Source organism: Rattus norvegicus, chromosome 2 (genome assembly GCF_021556685.1).
Source record: "Rattus norvegicus strain SHRSP/BbbUtx chromosome 2, alternate assembly SHRSP_T2T, whole genome shotgun sequence".
In the NCBI taxonomy this organism is placed as follows: domain Eukaryota; kingdom Metazoa; phylum Chordata; class Mammalia; order Rodentia; family Muridae; genus Rattus; species Rattus norvegicus.
The window spans coordinates 149,479,915-149,500,739 of record NC_141535.1 but is presented as its reverse complement, the minus strand read 5'-3'; the positions used below and the strand labels follow the sequence as shown (position 1 = coordinate 149,500,739).

The window sequence follows — 20,825 nt, the reverse complement described above, 5'->3', positions numbered from 1 at the left end:
GCTTTTACTCTGTTGGGCAAGTACAGGATTTCACACTGATGGAGAATTGCTAAGTAACAATGGAAGTCTTCTCTTGACCAACTGCCAAGGGAATTGCACTATGTATATGTTGTGTATAAGGCTTTCACTCACCTGCTTTGTTAGTTACAGCTATCCTAATAGACAAGACGTGTGGACCTCCTTGTCCTGTTTGTGATTTGCTATTTGGTAATGATGCGGTTCATCATCTTGTGTGCTTATTGTCGAATAGTGTTGATGAGCTTTGATGAGTTTGATAGTTAAATTTCCTGGAGAGAGAGAGAGAGAGAGAGAGAGAGAGAGAGAGAGAGAGAGAGAGACAGAGACAGAGAGAGAGACAGAGAGAGAGACAGAGAGAGAGAGAGAGACAGAGAGAGAGACAGAGAGAGAGACAGAGAGAGAGAGCCAGCAATGATGTGGCCTGTGGTGATTTTACTGGGTTCAAGAATAGGGTTTGGATTATAAAGATATAGTTAAGATTCTAGGAATGTTTTGGAGGGAGAAAAACCTAAAAGTTACCTAGGAAACCTGAATATTTCACATAATACATATTTCACAGAATACAATGTATATTTCAGTAAAAGAATATCTAAAAATACTTCTAATTACATTTCTATAAAAAACCCACTGTGGAATATTTGGCTCATTTCCTCTTAGGTATTTAGGTTTTGTGGCCCACATGCTTCTATACAGGTTCAGTCTAGCTCTGTTTCCTGGGATGACTCCCAAACTGGGCAGCCATGCCTTTCACAAGAGGACTCACAGAGGCTGATTTCCAATGGAGCCTGAATAAAATTGCAGTAGCAAATGCTATAGACGTAGGGGAAGTACTGAATAAGGAGTTAGACCTTGGTTCCCGTCCCACTTCCATTAAATCCCAGGAAGGGTCACCTACTCATTCTTTTAAAACAGAAGGTGATGTAACTAGAAGCTCACAGCCCTTCCATCTCTAGACTCACTAACCTGAGTGTGTGCTCTGCAGGCTGGGCCGCCGAAGGAGAACCATGAAACTCTGCAGAGAGCTCTCGGACTTGGTGGTGTACACAAACTCTGTGGCAGCCCAGGATATTGTGGATGATGGTAAGGAATTTCTCACCTTGGTCCACATACTATGTCATTGCTAGTTCGTGTGTTCACTGATCAGGTCATTCCTCGTCTGTGGGACTGTCTGGGACAGTGCATAACCTCATAAGCTCACAGGAAGTCTCACATGTGGGCCTGTGTTGATTATTGGTAGGTGCCTGATTGCCTGGAGGTTGCAGAAATTTCCTACAGGGTGGAAAAGGATTTTATTATTATGAAGAGGCAAAGGCATCAGAGCCAGGTCTTACTCCAGGACTGGAACTGTGGCGACCTGACCCACCTTCATAACCAGGTCACAGATGGCCCAGCCATTTCAAATGTGAATGACCAGAAAAAAGAGTAAATTAATTAGCTACAACGCTACCCTGGAGGGATTGGATTTTCTCATTAAGTATTTTGACTTTGTATAAATTGGTTTATTTCAGTGGCTGACATTTTAATAAAAAGTATAGACATAGTTCATTGGTTCACATAGATTTTCCTTTTTTCTTTTTTTAAAGAAGATTTATTATATGTGTATGAGTGTTTTGCCTACATGTAGACAATGTACCACATGCAGGCTTGGTGCCTTGGAGTCCAGAAGTGTGTATTAAATCCCTTGGAAGTGAAGTTACAGGTGACTGTTAGCCACCATGTGGATGCCGGGAACCAAACCCAGGTCCTTGGCAAGTGCTCTGAACTCAGCCATCTCTCCAGTCCCGTCTCACTGTTTCCAACTCCCTCAACTCCATCAAGCTGAAAGGGTCCAGCCTCAGGCATGCTCATCTTTGAGTCTCCTAGTTCTTCTTTCCTCGTCTTCTATTTCATTCCTTTACCAAGTGTTTATTGAGGTACCACAGTCCTGTGGTACTTCAATCAATGCTAATTTTAGTTGAAGTGGAATGGAAATCAGAATGTCCACTCTCTCAGTGGTGTCAGCAAAAAGACAGTGTGGGACAGGCTCCTCCTCATGGACCTTGGACTCTTCACTCACTTCTTTTATCAGCCACAGTCCATAAGTACATCTCCTATTCATTGAATGATGGCTTTTCTTCCACCTGGGTTTGGATTCCTTCTTAAACCAATGACCGTTATACAAAATTTAAATAAACAGTGTGAGAATAAGAAAACTTCCATTCTCTCAACTAGCGAGTGATGCTTTCTAATAATGGCTGCCTGTGGCTGTCAGATTATTACAGGGATTGGAGTTGAAGGTATAGCTGGTTTACCGAATGACAATGTTGACTAATAAGTACCAAGGCTAGCAATTTTGGCAACATAATATTGAGTGCTGTTTACTTCTTAAACCTATCATTTTTTGTTTTGTTTTGTTTTTCCTTTTTTAAAGACACAAAATGAGCCATACTTAATGAGTACGTTGCTTATCATTATGCAAAACAATTCAAACCCATTAAAATACTAACTGATGTGAGCTTAATAAGCAAGCTCATCTTAATGATAGCATGGTGCATCTGCTTATGTGGAGAGTCAGAAAATATCACTCAGATATTGATTACAGTGGTGCTCCACATCAACTGGGATTGTCTATAAGTACATTTGACTCTATTCAAAGCATTCCCCATCAGAACTTGTGCATGCATTCAATTATAGTGTTGAGATGTATAAACTCTGTTCATGCATTCTGTCAATAATATATATATATATTAATAATTATCTTCAAGGAAAGGGCCCATGCTAGAGAAACCACTAGGTTCAGAACTATAGTCTTTCTATCTCCTTCTTCTGAGCTCTGACTAATCCAAGTTCCAGTTGTGGGGTGTCACTGACACAATGGCTGGCTGTTAACACCTAGGAAGTGTAGCCCCAAGGACAATAGGTAACAGACAAACCACATTTTTAATGAGCATGCAAGACATATGGTCTGAGCACAGCAATCTACATTCTATTCCTAGTTTCCATGGATTCAGACACTCCCCTTGTTTGAATGAGAACGAGGCTCTGTACAAGCCTGCGCTTTATTCAAGCTGGCCTTTTGCTATAGGTCCAGTGGACATGGGAGTAAGCATTTCGAGCCCCGGATATGAGGTTTGTAAAAGTGTGCAGGATCATAGCAGCTGTGGCACTGTAGAGATGGCTCAAGATGTGGGTAGTGACAAAATGGGGCATATTCAATGTTTGAGGTTTTACTCTGCGTGACTTTTCTTCCACCTGGGTTTGGATTTCTTCTTAAACCAATGACTGTTATTACAAAATTTAAATGAATACCATCTGTGAGAATAAGAGAAATCTCCAGACTCTCCACTAGCAGGCAGTGGTTTCTAACAAGGACGCCTGTGGTTCTCAGATTAATACAGGGATTGGCTGAATGAAGTCTAGCTGCGGACATAACCTCATCCGGAGATTCTGGACTGACAGTGTTTTGTAGTCCAAGCAGAGACACAGGTGCCAGCACTATACATCTTTACCTCTGTCCAATTTTGTATTTTATAAATCTGGATGGATAGACAGTCTTCTTTGTTTCTGAAACATTACTTTTTAAAAAATTTATTTATTTAATAGTATTAGAGAATCAGAATAGGACCTTGTATGCCATATATGTACTGATTTTAGGACAGTATTTAGGTTGCCTGGGATGATATTGAACTCAGTTGCTAGTGCAGGAAATCCTTGAACTTGGAATCTACCCTTTGCCTCCCAAGTTGCTGGCCTTACAGACCTACTTCACAGGGACTGCCTCTCTTCCAAATAAGTTTTGATTGGCTCCATGAATAATCAAATCGCCTTCAAAATTCAAGTTTTTTAATTGAAATGCCTTTTTTCCTTCATTTCCTTAGACCCCTAATGTTGTCACCTAGTACATGTACTTCATACGTGCTTTTTATACTTTTTCATTTTCATACATCTGTATTGCTTGTATGTGTGTATGTGGGTGTATGTATGTGTACATGCTTGTATGTACATGTGTTGCTGGGCATGCATAGGAAACCCCAAGTCCCAAGAATGGAGAGGCTTGAGGTTTGCGTTAGAAGCATCTTCCTTTGCTCTTCTGCTTCATTCACTGAGGTGGGGTCTCTCAGTCAAACCCAGAGCCCATTACTAAGGCTACTTTGCTGATTAGATTACTGTGGGCTCCGTTGTCTCTCCCTTCTCAAGCTAGAATCCAGACAGGCTGTCACACTCACTCAGCATTTGTATGGGCTGTAGGTATCTGAACTCAGGTCCTCATAGTTGCATGGAAGTGTGCAATCACTGGGCCAGCTCCCCAGCCAATCTGTGTCTTTGCCAAAGAGATTGCTTACATCACGCACAAAATGACTTTTCATCCTGCCTCTTCCTACCGACCAGATATGAATCAATGAAACAATTGAATTCTGGGAGAATATGGGATCTCACAATGGGGCACCTTAGCAAATGAAGTTGTTATACAGCTTGCAATGGTAACAGAGCCCTAAGAATGGAATCTTGGGGTCTTTCTTGGTTAGGAGTTGCTTATATTGTGGTTTCTTAAATAGCAAATTTTGTTTAAAATTTTGTTCATACCTATTTAAGTTTGGCCTAAAAGTTTCTGTCTTTAGCCAGCTGCAGCAAAACTTGATGGGTAAAGATGCTTTACCCTCTTGCTCCAACAAGCAGCAGAGTCTCAGTCAGTTACAGTGGCTCCTGTCCTAGGGAGGGTTCAGACAGCGTACATGAGCTACCACCAGCCAGGGTGCCTCTGAGTTCTGTTTTTCCCATCACTTTCTTTCTGTGGCTCTACATATAACTTGCCACATAGTAGGTGAGTCACTCTGAACCCATTCTGGGTCTGGGGTGGTTTAATTTGTGAATGGTCTTTGGTGGATTTAATATGTCAAAGTCTTGAACTTAACAGATTAGACCCACTTCTTTGGACTGTGGGCTCTGGCATTATCTAACTTGTGAGAGAGTTGGCTTTGATGCATTTACCACATTCCCTATTTCTCTGACTGCCAGGGACCACAGGGAATGTGTTGTCCTTCAGTGAAACAAGAGCACATCAAGTGGTTCAGCAGAAGTCAGAGCAGTTCATGATCTACAACCAAAAACAGCTCACGAGGATTTACCCCTCTGCCTACCGCATCGATTCCAGTAACTTCAACCCTCTGCCCTACTGGAATGCGGGCTGCCAGCTAGGTGTGTATGACCTGAGAGGAGTGGTTCTCTGCCTTCTCTCTCCACCTCGCCAATTGTCAGTTGTTTCTAATCCTCTCAAACGTTCAATTTTCACAGTGGCTCTGAACTACCAGTCTGAAGGGCGAATGATGCAGATAAATCGAGCAAAATTCAAAGCAAACGGCAACTGTGGCTACATTCTCAAGCCCCAGCAAATGTGCAAAGGTAGGTACCAGTTTCCCAGTTGCTTCTGAGATAAACAGCAGATGATGCTCCACTACGTACATGTTTAACTTTATTATTATTATTATTATTATTATTATTATTATTATTATTGGCATGTATGTTTATATGTATGTAAGTAGAAGTCAGAGGACACATTTTTTTTCTCCTTCCACCATTATGGGTACCAGGGATGGGTTCAGGTCATCAGGCTTCATGGCAAGGACGTTATCCACTGAGTTAGAAAATCAAGCGTAGGCTTAGGTTTTTCTAAACCTATTTTATTTAGGATTCTTAAATGCTTCAACCTCTCTTCTATCACATTGACCAGAGGTAGGGGAGAAAGAAAGTTAGTAGGAAAAGGCGTTTGTGGACCTGTTGAGAAGAGTTCTTTGGGGGTGATTCCACTATTTGTTGTCAGGATACGAGCAGTCCAGTACAATAGCAAACACCAAACACAAATCAGTAGCAATGGCTTGATCCAGCAGAAACCACAAGGCTCTGCCAAATTGGCAAGAGTCAGCAGAAGTGGCAAGAATCAGCCAGAATACCACAAGAAGTTCTTTGGCACATTTCTCTCTATGAAGTGAAGACCAGCAAAAACCAGCGAAGCACTGTATGGGTAGTGAAGCCCAACAAAGCCCAGCAATGCAAGAGCATCCCCTCACTGTTTATGGGGTTCCATTTACACCCTTTCCAAACATCACCTGCCCTCTCAAGCATCACGAGTTTCAGCAAAGCATCCTGTCATGGGTCTGTCTCAGCAAAGCACTGCATGCCTTCTCACGAGACTTCAACAAAAGCATCACATGATACAACTGAGTCTCCAAAGGAACTAGAAATTTCCACTTCAATAAAGTTTCTCTTTACTTAATTTCAGGTTTTCTTTCTGTTCCTTGTATTTTTCTCTAGACCCAAGATAGCTTAGTAAATTATTGGAATCTGATACAACTGTTCTTCTTGATGCCACAGGCATTCAGATAAATTATCTGCGTCACAGTTGCATTCAGACATGTGCTTTACAGTAGCCTGTCCCCTGGCTTTCGGGAACAGAGAATAATGAAACCACACTCTGGAAGTGCCTGCTGCTGCTGCTGCTGCTGCTGCTGCTGCTGCTGCTGCTGCTGCTGCTGCTGCTGCTGCAGAAAGTGGCATTGATGGTTGCATGAGAATTTCTTCATTCTATCTGACACTGTTGGTCTTGTGTTTGACAAATTTAAGCTGTGTGGGGGTACTTGTATGGTTATGTGTGTGCCTGTGTATATGTAGGTATGTGTTCTTATGTTACTGACCTCTTTTTTTACTTGGCCTAGGAACATTCAACCCTTTGTCTGGTGACCCACTTCCTGCCAACCCCAAAAAACAGCTCATACTGAAAGTGATCAGTGGACAGCAACTCCCCAAACCCCCTGACTCTATGTTTGGAGACCGAGGCGAGGTAAGCTACACCTGACCGCCCAACTAGTTAAGTACGAGATTATTAGATTGTGTTTATGCAATCATCTCAGTGTCTTTAGGGTTATTGTGCTTCTGTGTATTGGGGGTACAGATGTTTATGAGAGAGTGAAAAGGAGAGAGAGAGAGAGAGAGAGAGAGAGAGAGAGAGAGAGAGAGGAGAGAGAGAGAGAGAGAGAGAGTTTATAAGTGAGCACTGACCTCCAGTAATCAGGACCAAGCTGGGTTTCTGTCAGTCACACAGCGTTCTTGTCTCTACACATTGCCTGTTTTGTAGGCTTGAGGCCATGATCCTAGTGCAATGCTAAAGTCAGGATGTAAAGAACAAAGGCTAAGGCCATTAGTGACAGAAACATGGCCAAAAGCATACTTCTAAATCCCACATGTCTAGCAGCCTTCCTCACTGCTGCCTGCTCCTTGGCTTCATGCTTTGTGGCCACATGTCACTGTCATGTCCCCTTGTTGCAGATACAGCAGCCTTTTGTCCCCTCCCCCCCCATGGTCAGCTGTGTCTCAATGTGCTACTCTCAGGGCTGTCCCATTGTTCCACATTCTCTACACTCTAACCTTCTCGACTTCACATCCGAATTGTGTGTTGGGGCCACACAACTCTGCATGTTCATACCACTGTGCATACTTCATCTGACCTATGTGCAGTATTTGCAATGTGGTTCTGTCTTACACACACTTCACCTTCCTGGCCTATTCCCATTCTTCATATTGGCTCTCTCCAACCTCTCTATACTTATTAACAGATAGCATAGTGCCCTACTTCTCAGACAGGAAAGCATCAGACAGGGTCATTGTCTCCATGTCTGCTGCACCGTCTTCCATGGGCTCATTACTGTTTCCTGCTTTTACTTTCTGACCTGTGTTCAACAACAGGGATAGTCAGTTGGTAAAAACAGAAAGTTTATGCTTACTCTATGTCTGAAGAAAGGAATATACATTTCCTATATCTCTCAAGCTTTTCATTTTGAGAAGTCCTTAGCCCCTATAAAGTTACAAGAATAATACAATGAACGTTTCTCCTCTATTCACTAATTCAATTAGTGCATTTTATAACACATGCTGTGCTGTGCCCCCATATATACATGTCTTATAAGTTTGTTGGGGGATATATGTTTGCTTCCCTTTGCAGTTATTTGTGACTACCTCATTGCTTGTTGATTAAGAACAACAGCATTCTTCTATAAAACTGTAGCAAAATGTAATATTGCCTCATATAACACCTATAATTCAATCTTTTCGTAGTATCCTTAAATTGTCTTATTTTTTTTCTTTTTCAACTGAATCACATGCAACTTTTTATTTTCCTTTTTCTTTAGTCTTCTGTGATACAAAATAATCCTCTAAAATCAAGTTGATTTTATGGCATCGGTATAAAGTAGCCCTCCTCCTCATGGTACACATTTAAGTTGCTTCTAGTGTTTGACCATAGTGATTGAGACTTTTCTGAGCTTTTGTGCATGGCTGACCCTCTCACTTTGGTTGGGAATGCTCGCTGAACTGAAATTGTAGGTTCTTTGAGTGGAAATTTGTGTAGCATTAGCAAATATTGGCAAAGAGACTTAATTTAATGTTTTAACCCTTCACTCATATGTGTAAATCTGCCATACCTGGCTCTATGATATATTTAGTAAGCATGTAGTAAAAGTCAAGTGTCACTGAAATGTGAGCATTTGGCTAGTTTATTCTGAGTAGTTAATACGTGGGTACACATAACACTGGCACTGACACTTCCTCTTTTTATACAGATCATTGACCCTTTTGTTGAAGTTGAAATTATTGGGCTTCCTGTAGACTGTTGCAAGGACCAAACTCGTGTGGTGGATGACAATGGTAAGTCAGTGTGCACCCCCAAGGAGGAGGTGCGCTTCAGTTGCAGTGTGACCCCTGAGGAGGTACACTGCAGTGTACACACACCCCCAGCCCTGTGAGGAGGGGTGCTGCAGTGTGTGCCCCCCCACCCCTGCCCCCAGGTTGTGTGTTGCATCTACAGTTTGCACTGACAGGAACAAATGTTTAGAAGAGCAAGATGACTGAGGGCTGTAACTGCCGTCCGAATGTATGTTAAACACATTGATAAAAAGTCAGAGGCTCTCTAAGTTTCTGGTTCCTCTCTGAAAAAGGAATGTAAGTGCTATCGAAGCACTCAGGAGGAGTCAACCACTTTGCTCTATAAAAAGCCTCAAGTTCATGAAATGATGACAGACTGAAAATCAGTCTCCTGGTGAACAAAGGGGATTGATTTCTCTTTTCTGTTTACTTTGTAATGAGCTCTCAGTGACTTCTGCAAGTAAGAAAGAAAGGTTATCCGGACAAATACGTTAGACTTGCGTAAAGGTAATGCCTTCTCGCCACCACTGAAATGCTGGCCCCTCACCATATTTAAGTAATGAATGTGCCAGGGCATTCTGGCCCAATCTTTAGATATTTTTATGCCCAAACAAACACACAAACACAAAAATCAAATATCAACAAGCACAAAAGCCTCAGAACTTAACAACTGATGTACTGGGATTGATACATCTATTTTGATGACATTATTATGATCAATGTCTTGATCATATCTTTATATATCTTATTATCTTTATAATAAAAGGTGTGCATGACATCTTAAAGACCTGGGCTCAGAACTCATCTATGGAAATATTTCCTAGTGAATTACTTATAATGTGTGTGTTCTCATAAATAAGTCTCCTCAAAACTTTCGTTTCTGCAGTCCATGTGTTTAATTAATTCCTCTTGGCTTTTGTTCTTGTCCTTGTTTGTCTCTATGAACATAAAAATATCTTAAGATTGGGCCAGAATGTTCTGTCACATTCATTTCTTAAAGGAAATTATTGGGCTTCCTGTAGACTGTTGCAAGGACCAAACTCGTGTGGTGGATGACAATGGTAAGTCAGTGTGCACCCCCAAGGAGGAGGTGCGCTTCAGTTGCAGTGTGACCCCTGAGGAGGTACACTGCAGTGTACACACACCCCCAGCCCTGTGAGGAGGGGTGCTGCAGTGTGTGCCCCCCCACCCCTGCCCCCAGGTTGTGTGTTGCATCTACAGTTTGCACTGACAGGAACAAATGTTTAGAAGAGCATATTTGTTGAAATATGGTATTTCAACAGTGACAAGAAGACATTACCGTTACCTAAGTCTAGCATATTTTTTGAATAATCTTATAAAATTATATTTGAGTGTTTTATATGTGACAGGTATTATTTCATAATATTTTCTTAAAATAATGAATGTTCTAAAATAATTGGAAGTCATGGTTATCAAAACATTAGAGAAATCAGTGGCTCATAGGGAGACCTTGACTAAATGTTAGTTGTTCAAAAGTAGGGTAAACCTGTGAGGAAATAACATTCTTTTAAAAAAGAAAAGAAGGGGCTGGGGATTTAGCTCAGTGGTAGAGCGCTTACCTAGGAAGCGCAAGGCCCTGGGTTCGGTCCCCAGCTCCGGGAAAAAAAAAAAAAGAAGAGTTCTGCCTGCATATATACTTGCACACCAGAAGAGGACATCGGATCCCATTATAGATAGTTGTGAGCCACCATATGGTTACTGGGAATTGAATTCAGGGCCTCTGGAAGAACAACCAGTATTCTTAACCTCTGAGCCATCTCTCCAGCCTTAGGATATAACATTCTTTAAGAAGTCCTTCCTATATGTTGGATTTTCTCAGGGCTTAAGAAATCATTCTATCCTTTTTTAGTTGCAGAAGTCACTGAGAGCTCATTACAAAGTCAACAGAAAAGAAAATCTCCTTTGTTCACCAGGAGACTCTCTGATGTTCAGTCTGTCATTTTTTCATGACCTTGAGGCTTTTTATAGAGCAAAGTAGTTGACTCCTCCTGAGTGCATGTGTTTGATAGAACTTACTTTCCTCTTTCAGAAAAGAAACTTTCAGAGTGATAGACTTGTTACAAGATTTTGTAATTATTTTGCCCAAGAAAATTTTACCAAGAAATAAATGCCTTTTTTTTGTATTTAGCCTTAGTGCATTTTCCATTATTTTAATGGTACTTGAGTAGAGTCATTATGAAGGAAATAGCTTTTAAAAAAATAGCCCATGATTTTGGAGACAGAAAGTCTAACCAACATGGCACTGGCTTTTGTTAGGGTTACCCTGACTGATTCCAAACATGGCAGGTGATATCATATTAAGATTGTGTGTAAAAAAAAATCACATGGGAACTGAGGAACGTGAGGAACTTGGAGGTAGACAGGCTTGCTCTGTAACAGCTTTAGTGAGAATTCACCAATTCTGTAAGGAATCATCAACATTTTCTGGGCATAGAATCACAACCTTACACTTGGCTTTGCACCATAACATAGTCACAATGGGTGCAAAGATTGCCACTTAAAATTATTAGGGGACAAACAACATGCAAACCATTAGCAGTTTTTTGAACCAAGGCATTTGCCTTCTTGCTCATTTTCAATACATGTGGAAATAAAATTCTTGCTTCATGGAAGCCACATAGAATGTGCAGTGCCTAGTCTAATTTGGGCCTTTTGCTCACTGAGTGACATTAGACACACTTCTTTGAACAGCAATTCTCCAAACTGTATAATGAGTTACATATACTTTTGGTCTTTTAAAAGTATAAGCATGTGTTGCTTGTACAAATTTGAAAAGTTAGTTTGAATCTTGATAAGGTATGTATGCTTTTCTTACTTAGACAAAAAGAAGCTGGGTGTGAGGGCTTATGCCTAATCACAGTAGATGGGAGGTGGAGCTAGGAGGATCGTGAGTTCAAAGCAAACCTGGACTACTGAATTAAACCCTGTCTCAAAAAACAAAACAAAGGAAGCCCACAAATCCTTGACCTGCTACTCTTAAAGTGTTTCTGTAGGAATTAAATAGGACTATATGTACTCCAGAGAATCGAAAGCTATAAGGCACCTTATGAATAGGAGGAGACCCTTTGGTAGCTCAGAAATATGATCCTATCGGGGGCAAGTTTCTGTAACATTTCTGCTAAAATATTGTTAGAATATTACTGTAACTTTTAAGCTTATTGAAACATTTTAATGACTATTAAGAAGCTTCCTGATACAATGAGGCTTCAGAGATTAATAGACTTGATGTGATAATTTACAGGCAATTTTCCTACCAATTATTTTCTAGCAGTGGGGTAAACTCAGAGGCTTTATTTCAGCAAGGCATCCTAGAGAAGTTCAGGCGTCTTCATGACTTTAATAAACAGTGCAAGCAGTTTTCACTGTCGGCTCTACAGACATTGCTGCTAAATAATTTCCAGCCAAGCCCTTTGCTTTTTCTAATTTTTCTTTTTCCCATTTCTCTAAGGATTTAACCCTGTGTGGGAAGAAACCCTAACTTTTACAGTTCACATGCCAGAAATAGCTTTGGTTCGATTTCTTGTGTGGGATCATGATCCTATCGGAAGAGACTTTGTGGGACAACGGACCGTGACCTTCAGCAGCCTCGTGCCTGGTAGGTACAAGCTAGCCTTTTATTCTCTAGATTGGCTAATCTGTCTGTCTGTCTGTCTGTCTGTCTGTCTGCTTGTCTGTGGGGGAGGAGTATCTAGGATCTAACATATGCTAGGTTAATCTTTTCTCTTTAGAAGATTTAATACATGACCTGGGGCAAGCAGGATATTTATCAAATGCATTATGTAAATTAAATTGTATCTTCTATGACAGATGTATTGTAACATGCTGTATAAAATGTGAAGGATGATAGTTGAGACAGACACTTAATTCTCTTGCTCTCTCTGGAAAGCCAAATACAAATTCAACCGAAGGAACCAGCTCTCTTTGCTTCCGCAGGCTACCGGCATGTCTACCTGGAAGGCCTCACAGAAGCGTCTATTTTCGTTCACATAACAATCAATGAGATCTTTGGAAAGGTGAGAAAGATCATAGGCATACAACAACAATATGGACCTCTAGAAAGTTACTGATTCCATAAAAGAAATGTACATTTGGCAAAGTATTCCTTTGTGGGTGCCTGTCAGGAGCTCAGTGAGCTCAGGTCTTCTTCCAGCCATGTCCACCTTTGTTCCTCTGTGTACTCAGGGGTGTGTTCATTCCGTCCTCCTAGGGGTGCTCTCTCCATTTAATAGAATTGAGAAATCTGTCACACTTTTGGGCAATCATTTTGATGACAAGAATGAGACCCTTAAAATTTGAGTTTTATTGTAATTCTAAACAAGGCTCACTTTCTACAGAAGGAAATACGGTATCTCAGAGGTTTGATGAATGGCCTATGTTAATTTAGCTATGATCTTGACCGTGTCTAGGCAGGAAGCATTCATATGGAACAACTGTAAATTGAAAATCACGAAAAAAAAAGTGTAAATGAATTTAAAAGTATCCATAGAAGAAATCGAGAGAGGAAAAGAGGAGGTAGAAAGAAGGAGGTTAGGATGAACAGAAGAAGATAGGGGAGGTGGAAAGAGAGAGGAAGGAGGAGATAGGGAAAGTGAAATCAGAAGGAAGGGAGACAGACTTACCACATACAGCTGTCTAGTTCTGCCTAACTCTTTCTCCCTTCACTATAGAAGGAGATGGTGCTTTGCACACCAGCAGATGCTCCTCTGGTCATGCCAAGTGCTAGAGACTCGGGCCCCCACTATGGATTTTCAGGACTAGGTGTGGCTTGAAGGGGCTGTAGAATAGAACAGTGCCCACATTGTCCCATACTGCTTGGTACCATGGTCTGTGCTGCCTTGAGCTTCTCTAGAGTATTGGCATTTTCTCTGAATTTGCTCTCCATGTGTAACTGTAAGGTAAAAATAGTACCTGCTTAAATAAGCTTATTTTCTGAACGTTGCCTGGCATGGAGTAAATGAGCAGTGTTGGCTAATTTCAGGATCACTGTGACCACCAACTAGGACTTGACTGGGGAGGGTAGGTTTAGCCTTATATCAGTCAGCAGAAGGGAACTAATGGTTTTTATTTCTGAATATGCTGAAGGTACGGCCTTTCAAACTTGAGTTCCTATTTACGCAGCTTGTTGGGCTCTTTCTGTTAACCTAAATAGAAGCATATATAAATGATTTAAGACGATGCCTAGATTCTCAAAAGACCAGCTTAGCTATATAATATATCTCTAACTCTCATCAAGGTAGCAGAAAACCAGGATTTCTTTAGAACTTAGCCCAGAAATAAAATACAAATAAAGTATTCTATATAATTTTTGTTTCATTCCTAAATAAATGACCAATTTTGAGTCATTTATTATGTTCAATGTATGTATGGGTTGGAATGCTCATACCATAAAGTGGCGGTATTGAATTGAACAAGGAATGAACAGAAAAGAAAATTATTAGAAGCGAGAGGAAGAATTTATACAGGTACACACTCTTTCTTTTATGTTTACTGGTACCCCTATTTGAATGAGCCCAAACTGTGTTCTCTTGTGTTTTTGTTTTCTTGCCTGCAGTGGAGTCCTTTAATCCTCAACCCCAGTTATACCATATTGCACTTTCTAGGAGCTACAAAGGTAGTTTCTCAGCATGGGCCTGCACTCTCTATCACTTATTCTTCTTAAACAACTGTGGTGGCTTGCCTCCTTACATCTTCCCATCCTCTGCTTACCATGAAACACACATTTGCTGCTTCAAGGCTGCTGAAGTCGTGTCCGTTCGTTACCTGCGGAAACTTCCCTACCATTTTATCATCTTTGGGTAGGAACATTGTGGAATGGTTGGCCGTGAAATTGAAAGACTGCCTTCCTCCCATAATAAAGTTGATGAGATGTGTGCATGTATGGACCCACTGTGAGCTACTTTCTTATTTTAAACATCCTTCAATCAGTGGCTATAAAATTTCACTTCATAATCATTCTTCATGGAGCTTTCATTTCAAACACTGGTTTTTCTTATGATGGCGTCGGCTTAACTTGTGGTTGGTCCTTTTGTGTCCTCAGAACAGACAGCTCCAAGGCTTGAAGGGACTGTTCAATAAGAATCCCAGGCACGGTTCTTCAGAAAATAACTCCCATTATGTTCGGAAGCGATCAATTGGAGATAGAATTCTGCGACGTACAGCCAGTGCTCCAGCCAAAGGCAGGAAAAAGAGCAAAGTGGGCTTCCAAGAAATGGTTGAGATAAAAGATTCTGTCTGTGAGGCTACAAGAGATCAAGATGGTGTCCTGAGGAGGACCACACGGAGTCTGCAACTGCGCCCTGTCTCTATGCCTGTTGACAAGAACCTTCTGGGGGCTTTGTCACTGCCTATCTCTGAAGCAGCAAAAGACACAGATGGAAAAGAAAACTATCTGGGTAAGGTGCCTTCAGTTTCTCTAAGCTGCATTTTTGTCCCTTGTTTCCATTATGACAGTGCTACCATTCTGCAATTAAAATGTCTGAAAAAATAATATTAATTCTACGCAGGAAGATTTTAATTTTGGGGTAAGGGAGTGAAAAATGGCCTTACATTTTCCATGTGTGGGGAAGGAGAACACCAGGTAGAATGACCTAGAAGAGCATGCCAATCTGAGAGGGAGGGGGAACCTACAAAATATAAATAGTGTTGTTTTCTGTGTGGTATCGTATTTAAAACAAGGACAAGGGGCTTTAAAAGGTATCGTACTGAGTTTGGCTCAGGGCTGAGTGGGCTCTTCTGTCACTTAATACAGCTGCATTACTTTTCACTAATAAAAACTTTTGTGCTTGGAAATGGTTATGGTGAACGGACGCTGTTAAAAGCCAGTCATCATCTGTCCTACTTAGATTTTCTTAGGGTGTGATTGAGGCACGGTGACCCCACTTCCCTGCTCTGGACAGTGGCAGGGGAGGCATGCCCATGGCTATTGCTTGCTTGTAGGCTCTCCAAGGTTAGGAATTAGGAGCCATCTTTTTTTTTTCTTAGCTTGGAGTATGATGGATTCATTTGAGCAACGTAATAATTAGCAATGACACTTTATAAAGCAAAAGAGAGCTCTTTAATTTGCTGCTCTGACTCCTTTTTCTATTCCAAAACCGTGTCTATTGACTGTCTCTGGAATAATCTCAAACAAGTAGAGTGTATTTTGCATTTTGGAAAAATTAGTCTTTATCCTAACGATACAATTTCAGCGGCTTGTTTTCTACAGATGCTGTTTTGCTTGTATTGGTTCTTACTGTCAGAACCAGTGAGAAAAGAAAAACTAGTTCTCGGATACTTTATTAGAAGGGAAGAAGTCAAGCTTGAAAATTTCCTAGTTTGCATGGCCCCGGAGTCTAACTAGCACTGGAGAAATGTTCAAAATTCTGCTAACCGTAGTGTCAGAGAAGAGGGGATATATGTGGCTTTAAATTTATTTTAAAAAGCCCTTTCAGCAAAGTGAAGTTATGTTCAGTCGGGATCTGTACTGACTAGTCTTCTAACTACAGGAGACACTAAGCCAAGAGCATGAGCTCTCCTACATTTAAAAAGATATAAGAACTCATCACATGCATTAAACTTACAGCAAATATGGGATGGTACGTAATCATTGCAGACAGCCCAGATACATTACCAAAACAGGAGTTGGGAGAAAATCAGAATACAGAGTTCTAAGTAACCTGCCTCTACAAACGTAGCTGCTTTTGAAAATGATGTCATGGAGTATTTAATGGTTTACAATTTGGGAAACTTAAATTTTTTAGATGATGAATAAAATATTAGTGAAGAGAAAGTATTTTGTGAAAAATTCTTTATCCACATATTATGACTTTGAAAGAGTTAAAGGACAATTAATCTGATAAAAATAATTGAACGTTGAGTGTTGTCTCAATACACATCATAAAGAAGGCAGTAGACTAGATCGCTGTGAATTTGTTTTTACTATATTCCTTATTTAATATCTTACTACCACTTTGGAAGGGAAGGGGGAAGAATGCAACTTAAATCTTTGTGCCGAAGTAAAAAAAATATTATCAAGAGAATATTAAATATCAGCAGTGATTTGGAATTGATGACTGATTATCCTTTCACTTTAAGCCAATAGCTATGAATAGTTTTGTGCATATTGTACCTTCCAACTGTGTTAGAAATTAATTGGTTAGATAAACAGTTTTCGAAAATGTCTTTTAAAAATTCTATTTTTGTGGTTTGCCTGTTGCTAATACATGTGTAACTTTGAAAGCTGCTAGTGTCTTGTTTACAGGTACCGTAGCGCATTGTTTAACAGAGCTGTCTTGTTCTGTTTTTTGTTGCCATGCTTCTGTGTAGTACAGATCTGAATAAGAAGCAGCGTAAGGTAATCCTCACCGTGAAAGCATAGTAACTCATTGACATTATCTGGACAATGAATATTACATCCTCAGCTGATGTAATAGACATCCAAAAGGAAGCTCAGTGAAGTTCCTGTAAATATATATTTACCATTTATCCATCACACAGACACTGTGTTGCAAACTTCTGCTTATCCATAATTATATTCTGTCACAATGTAAAACAGATGTACATTCTCCATTTGTCTGTGTCAAGACAAACATGACTGTCCCAGGGCCTACATAAAGTGATACACTTTACCTAAAATGCTGTTTGCTTTCTTTAGCAGAGGACAAGGATGATGGAAGAAAGGGGCCAGCAACTATAAAAGACCCACATTTTTCCAATTTCAACAAAAAGTTATCCTCCTCCTCCAGTGCCCTCCTCCACAAAGATGCCAAAAACCAAGGGCCAACAGCCAGTGTATCAAACCCAGAACAGTGTGGAGGACTAGGTTTAAAGAGTGGGAGAATCAAACCACATATGACAAATGATTGCCAGGAAAACCGCAGTCCCCAAAACTTCCTCTCTCCAAGGAAGCATTTGGCACTTGATCCCGCAACCAAGGGACTGCAAGATCTGCATGGAATGAGAACTGATGAAAAGGAGCAGGAGCGTGCCAAGGGCTTTGTGGGAAGGAAAAGCACGCAGAGCGAAAGTGTTCTTTCTCAAAGTTCTCTGGAGGTGGAGAATCTGGAAGGCAGCAAGGCCAAGGGCAGAGCTGCAACGTCCTTTTCTCTCTCCGATGTCTCTGCACTCTGTTCTGACATTCCTGATTTGCATTCAACTGCCATTCTGCAGGACACTGAAATTTCCGATCTCATTAATGATGTGACTTTAACAAATGCAAATGAGTCGGGCAGTTCCATCTCAGCACTGATCGGCCAGTTTGAAGAGAGCAACCATCGGGCTAACTTTGCCGTGGTTTCTCGTCTCCTTAGCACCAGTGGGACATCAGAAGGTGTTGCTTTGCCAGTCGCGTTGGGCCTACAAACACCCATCAAGAATGGCTTTTCCCAGGGGAAGCACAAGGCCTCCTTCTTGTGCTCATCTCCTGAGTTGAACAAGCCCTCTAGTGCGGAAACCACCAAACTGGCAAATAACACAGTTGCCTGTGGAGTGATTGGCTCTCCCATCTCTACACCAAAGCCAGGTGATGACGCTTCTGATAAAGCCAAGACAAGGGTCACGGAAGACAACCTGCCTGATTCCCCTGATGCTTTTCCTGGCCAGTTTCCCCAAAGCCCCACCCACGGAGAGGACCATAGGCAAGTGATGAGCAGCCCTGCTCTCTCCATGCCGTTGGCCATGGAAGATACAACAGCTGACCCCGCTCTCTGTATAAATTCTGAGGAGAGCAGTCTTGTGGAAATTGATGGAGACTCTGAAAGCCTATCTCTAACAGCCTGTGACTATGGGGAAGAAGCTCTGAGTCAACTTGTTTCTCCACTAAAACTGCAGCAGAGCCAGGAGACGGTGGAACACATCCAGAAAGGCTTGAGCAATGGCTACTGTAAAGAGACTCTCCTCCCTTCTGAAATATTCAACAATATTCCAGGTGTCAAAAATCAGAGTATTTCTCATCTAACCTATCAGGGTGCTGGCTTTGTGTATAACCATTTCTCAAGTTCAGATGCAAAAACGAACCAAATCTGTGGGCCCCAGCAGCCTAGGGCTCCAGATATGCATGTCCCTACACCCACACCCTCGACACATGCCCCTTTGGCTGCTTTGAAACTGCCAAGCCCATGCAAATCCAAAAGTCTGGGGGACTTAACATCAGAGGACATTGCCTGCAATTTTGAAAGCAAATACCAATGTATTAGTAGGAGTTTCGTGACAAACAGCATTAGAGACAAGAGCGTGACTATGAAGACAAAGTCATTCGAGCCTCTAGATGCCCTAACTGAACAGCTCCGGAAGCTGGTGTCCTTTGACCAAGAAGACAGCTGTCAAGGGTTATACTCAAAGCAGGATGTCAATCAGTGTCCCAGGGCCTTAGTCAGAAAGTTGTCCTCTAGAAGTCAGAGCAGAGTTCGCAACATTGCTAGTCGTGCCAAGGAGAAGCAGGAAGCTGGCAAGCAAAAAGCTATGACTCAGAACCCCAGAGGAGGAGTGGTCCTTAGAAGTAAACCGCCAGCTCCTACTCTGGCTGTGAACCGTCACTCCACGGGCTCATACATTGCAAGCTACCTGAGGAACATGAAAGCTAGTGGCCTAGAAGGTCGCGGCATCCCAGAGGGAGCATGCACAGCCCTTCGCTACGGCTACATGGACCAGTTCTGTTCAGACAATTCAGTTCTGCAGACTGAGCCAAGCAGTGAAGATAAACCCGAAATTTATTTTCTTTTGAGGCTTTGAACTATATAAAGCTACATCTTCATTGTTTACATGATATTCTCTAAGATGTTAGTTTTTTTTTTCCATTGTCAGTAAATATGATACTGGGCTTGGAAATGATTTCCAAATGTACTTTTAAACTTGTATTTTGGTCTCCTGTTGCTCATGCATTTGTACATAGATTCTGTGACATGTCCCCGGAACCCACGACCTTTCCCCGGAGGTATTGTAAACTGTGTCAGTATAAAATGTGTGCATGACCTCCATGTGAACCTTCTCAGCAGCTTGGGTCACAGTGTGCATATGTTGCACAGAAATGTTTTTCCCCGTGTCCTCCGATCACAGCCCCAGAGGCTGTCGCCGTTACTCACTAGGTGTTGAGCTGATTGAGTTTAAACTTTGAGAACCATAAAGGGATGGTTTCTTTGTTGGGAGCTACATTTTCCTTCTGAATTGAGAGACACAGATTCACTTTTATAATCCACTTAAGACCATTGTTTTAAGTAGTTACCTTGCCCTTTCTGAGTTCCACATGCCACCAAAGTGGGAATTCCATAAAGATGGACAGCCTCTCTCCAACCCCCAAAGTCCCTTTTAGAATAGGCCGTGAGGAAGAAAGTGAACTTCTGTATATAGGGACAAATTAGTTTGTTTTGCAATAAATTTTGTTACATATTTTTTGCTAAAGGCTTTGTATGTAACAAGAATCTATTTGCCAAGCTATCTGTCATCCTTTTGGATTATCTAATATTATAGATTGAAAATAATGGCTTTCAGAATGAGAAACTTTCAGCTGGGTGTGGTGGCTCACAACTTTAATCCCAGCAGAGGCAGGTAAGTTCGAGGCTAGCCTGATCTACATAGTAAGCTCCAGGCCAGTCAGAACTAAATACTAAGACCCTGTCTTAAGACAACAACAAAAGGATAGCAAGAGACTTACATTAGACTTAAAGCCCAAAGTAGTGTAAACAGAAACTTCCCCAAAGCACTCAAGAAAAAAAGTATTTTCTCATAATCCAAGTGGCTAGATAATTAAAAGAAACCGTTTCCCTTTAGGGAACCAAGTAACTATATTTTAGTACTGACATATATTATTTTCATTGTGAATCCATTTTTTATTGCATGTTCAGATGTCATTTGCTTTTTGTACCATGAATTACAATGATGTTCTTCCCAGACTTCATAAAAATATAATTAAAGGAGATTTTTGAACACTTGGTGATTTTTGTTTATAAAACAGAAACAAAAGCACAGCCAGAGTTTTGTGTGTTAACTGTTGAATGAGAGACTGAGAGAACTTGGCTCTGACTTCCTTTCTATGTGCTTGTAGCAAAATTGGGAACTTTTATTGTCAGGGATGCTTTTATACAGCAGTTTATGTCTCCAAATATTTTCATTATTTTGAAGAATATACTCATTTTGGACTTTAA

The 20,825-nt window shown here is 41.1% G+C and overlaps 1 protein-coding gene across 12 annotated transcripts in view; it reads left to right on the top strand.

The window, feature by feature from the left end:
- Positions 1–20,609, top strand: part of Plch1 (phospholipase C, eta 1) — a 230,211-nt gene extending 209,602 nt beyond the window's left edge. For 6 of the 12 annotated variants that reach the window (XM_087622850.1, XM_087622875.1, XM_087622871.1 and 3 more), the window contains exons 15-23: positions 1,001–1,098; positions 5,014–5,193; positions 5,290–5,397; positions 6,708–6,832; positions 8,607–8,691; positions 12,158–12,304; positions 12,643–12,722; positions 14,747–15,101; positions 17,342–20,609. In XM_087622850.1, the coding sequence (XP_087478976.1) occupies positions 1,001–1,098; positions 5,014–5,193; positions 5,290–5,397; positions 6,708–6,832; positions 8,607–8,691; positions 12,158–12,304; positions 12,643–12,722; positions 14,747–15,101; positions 17,342–19,416 (3,253 nt within the window). In that variant the 3' untranslated portion in view covers positions 19,417–20,609. 12 annotated transcript variants of the gene reach the window in all.
- The last annotated feature ends 216 nt before the right edge of the window (positions 20,610–20,825 follow it).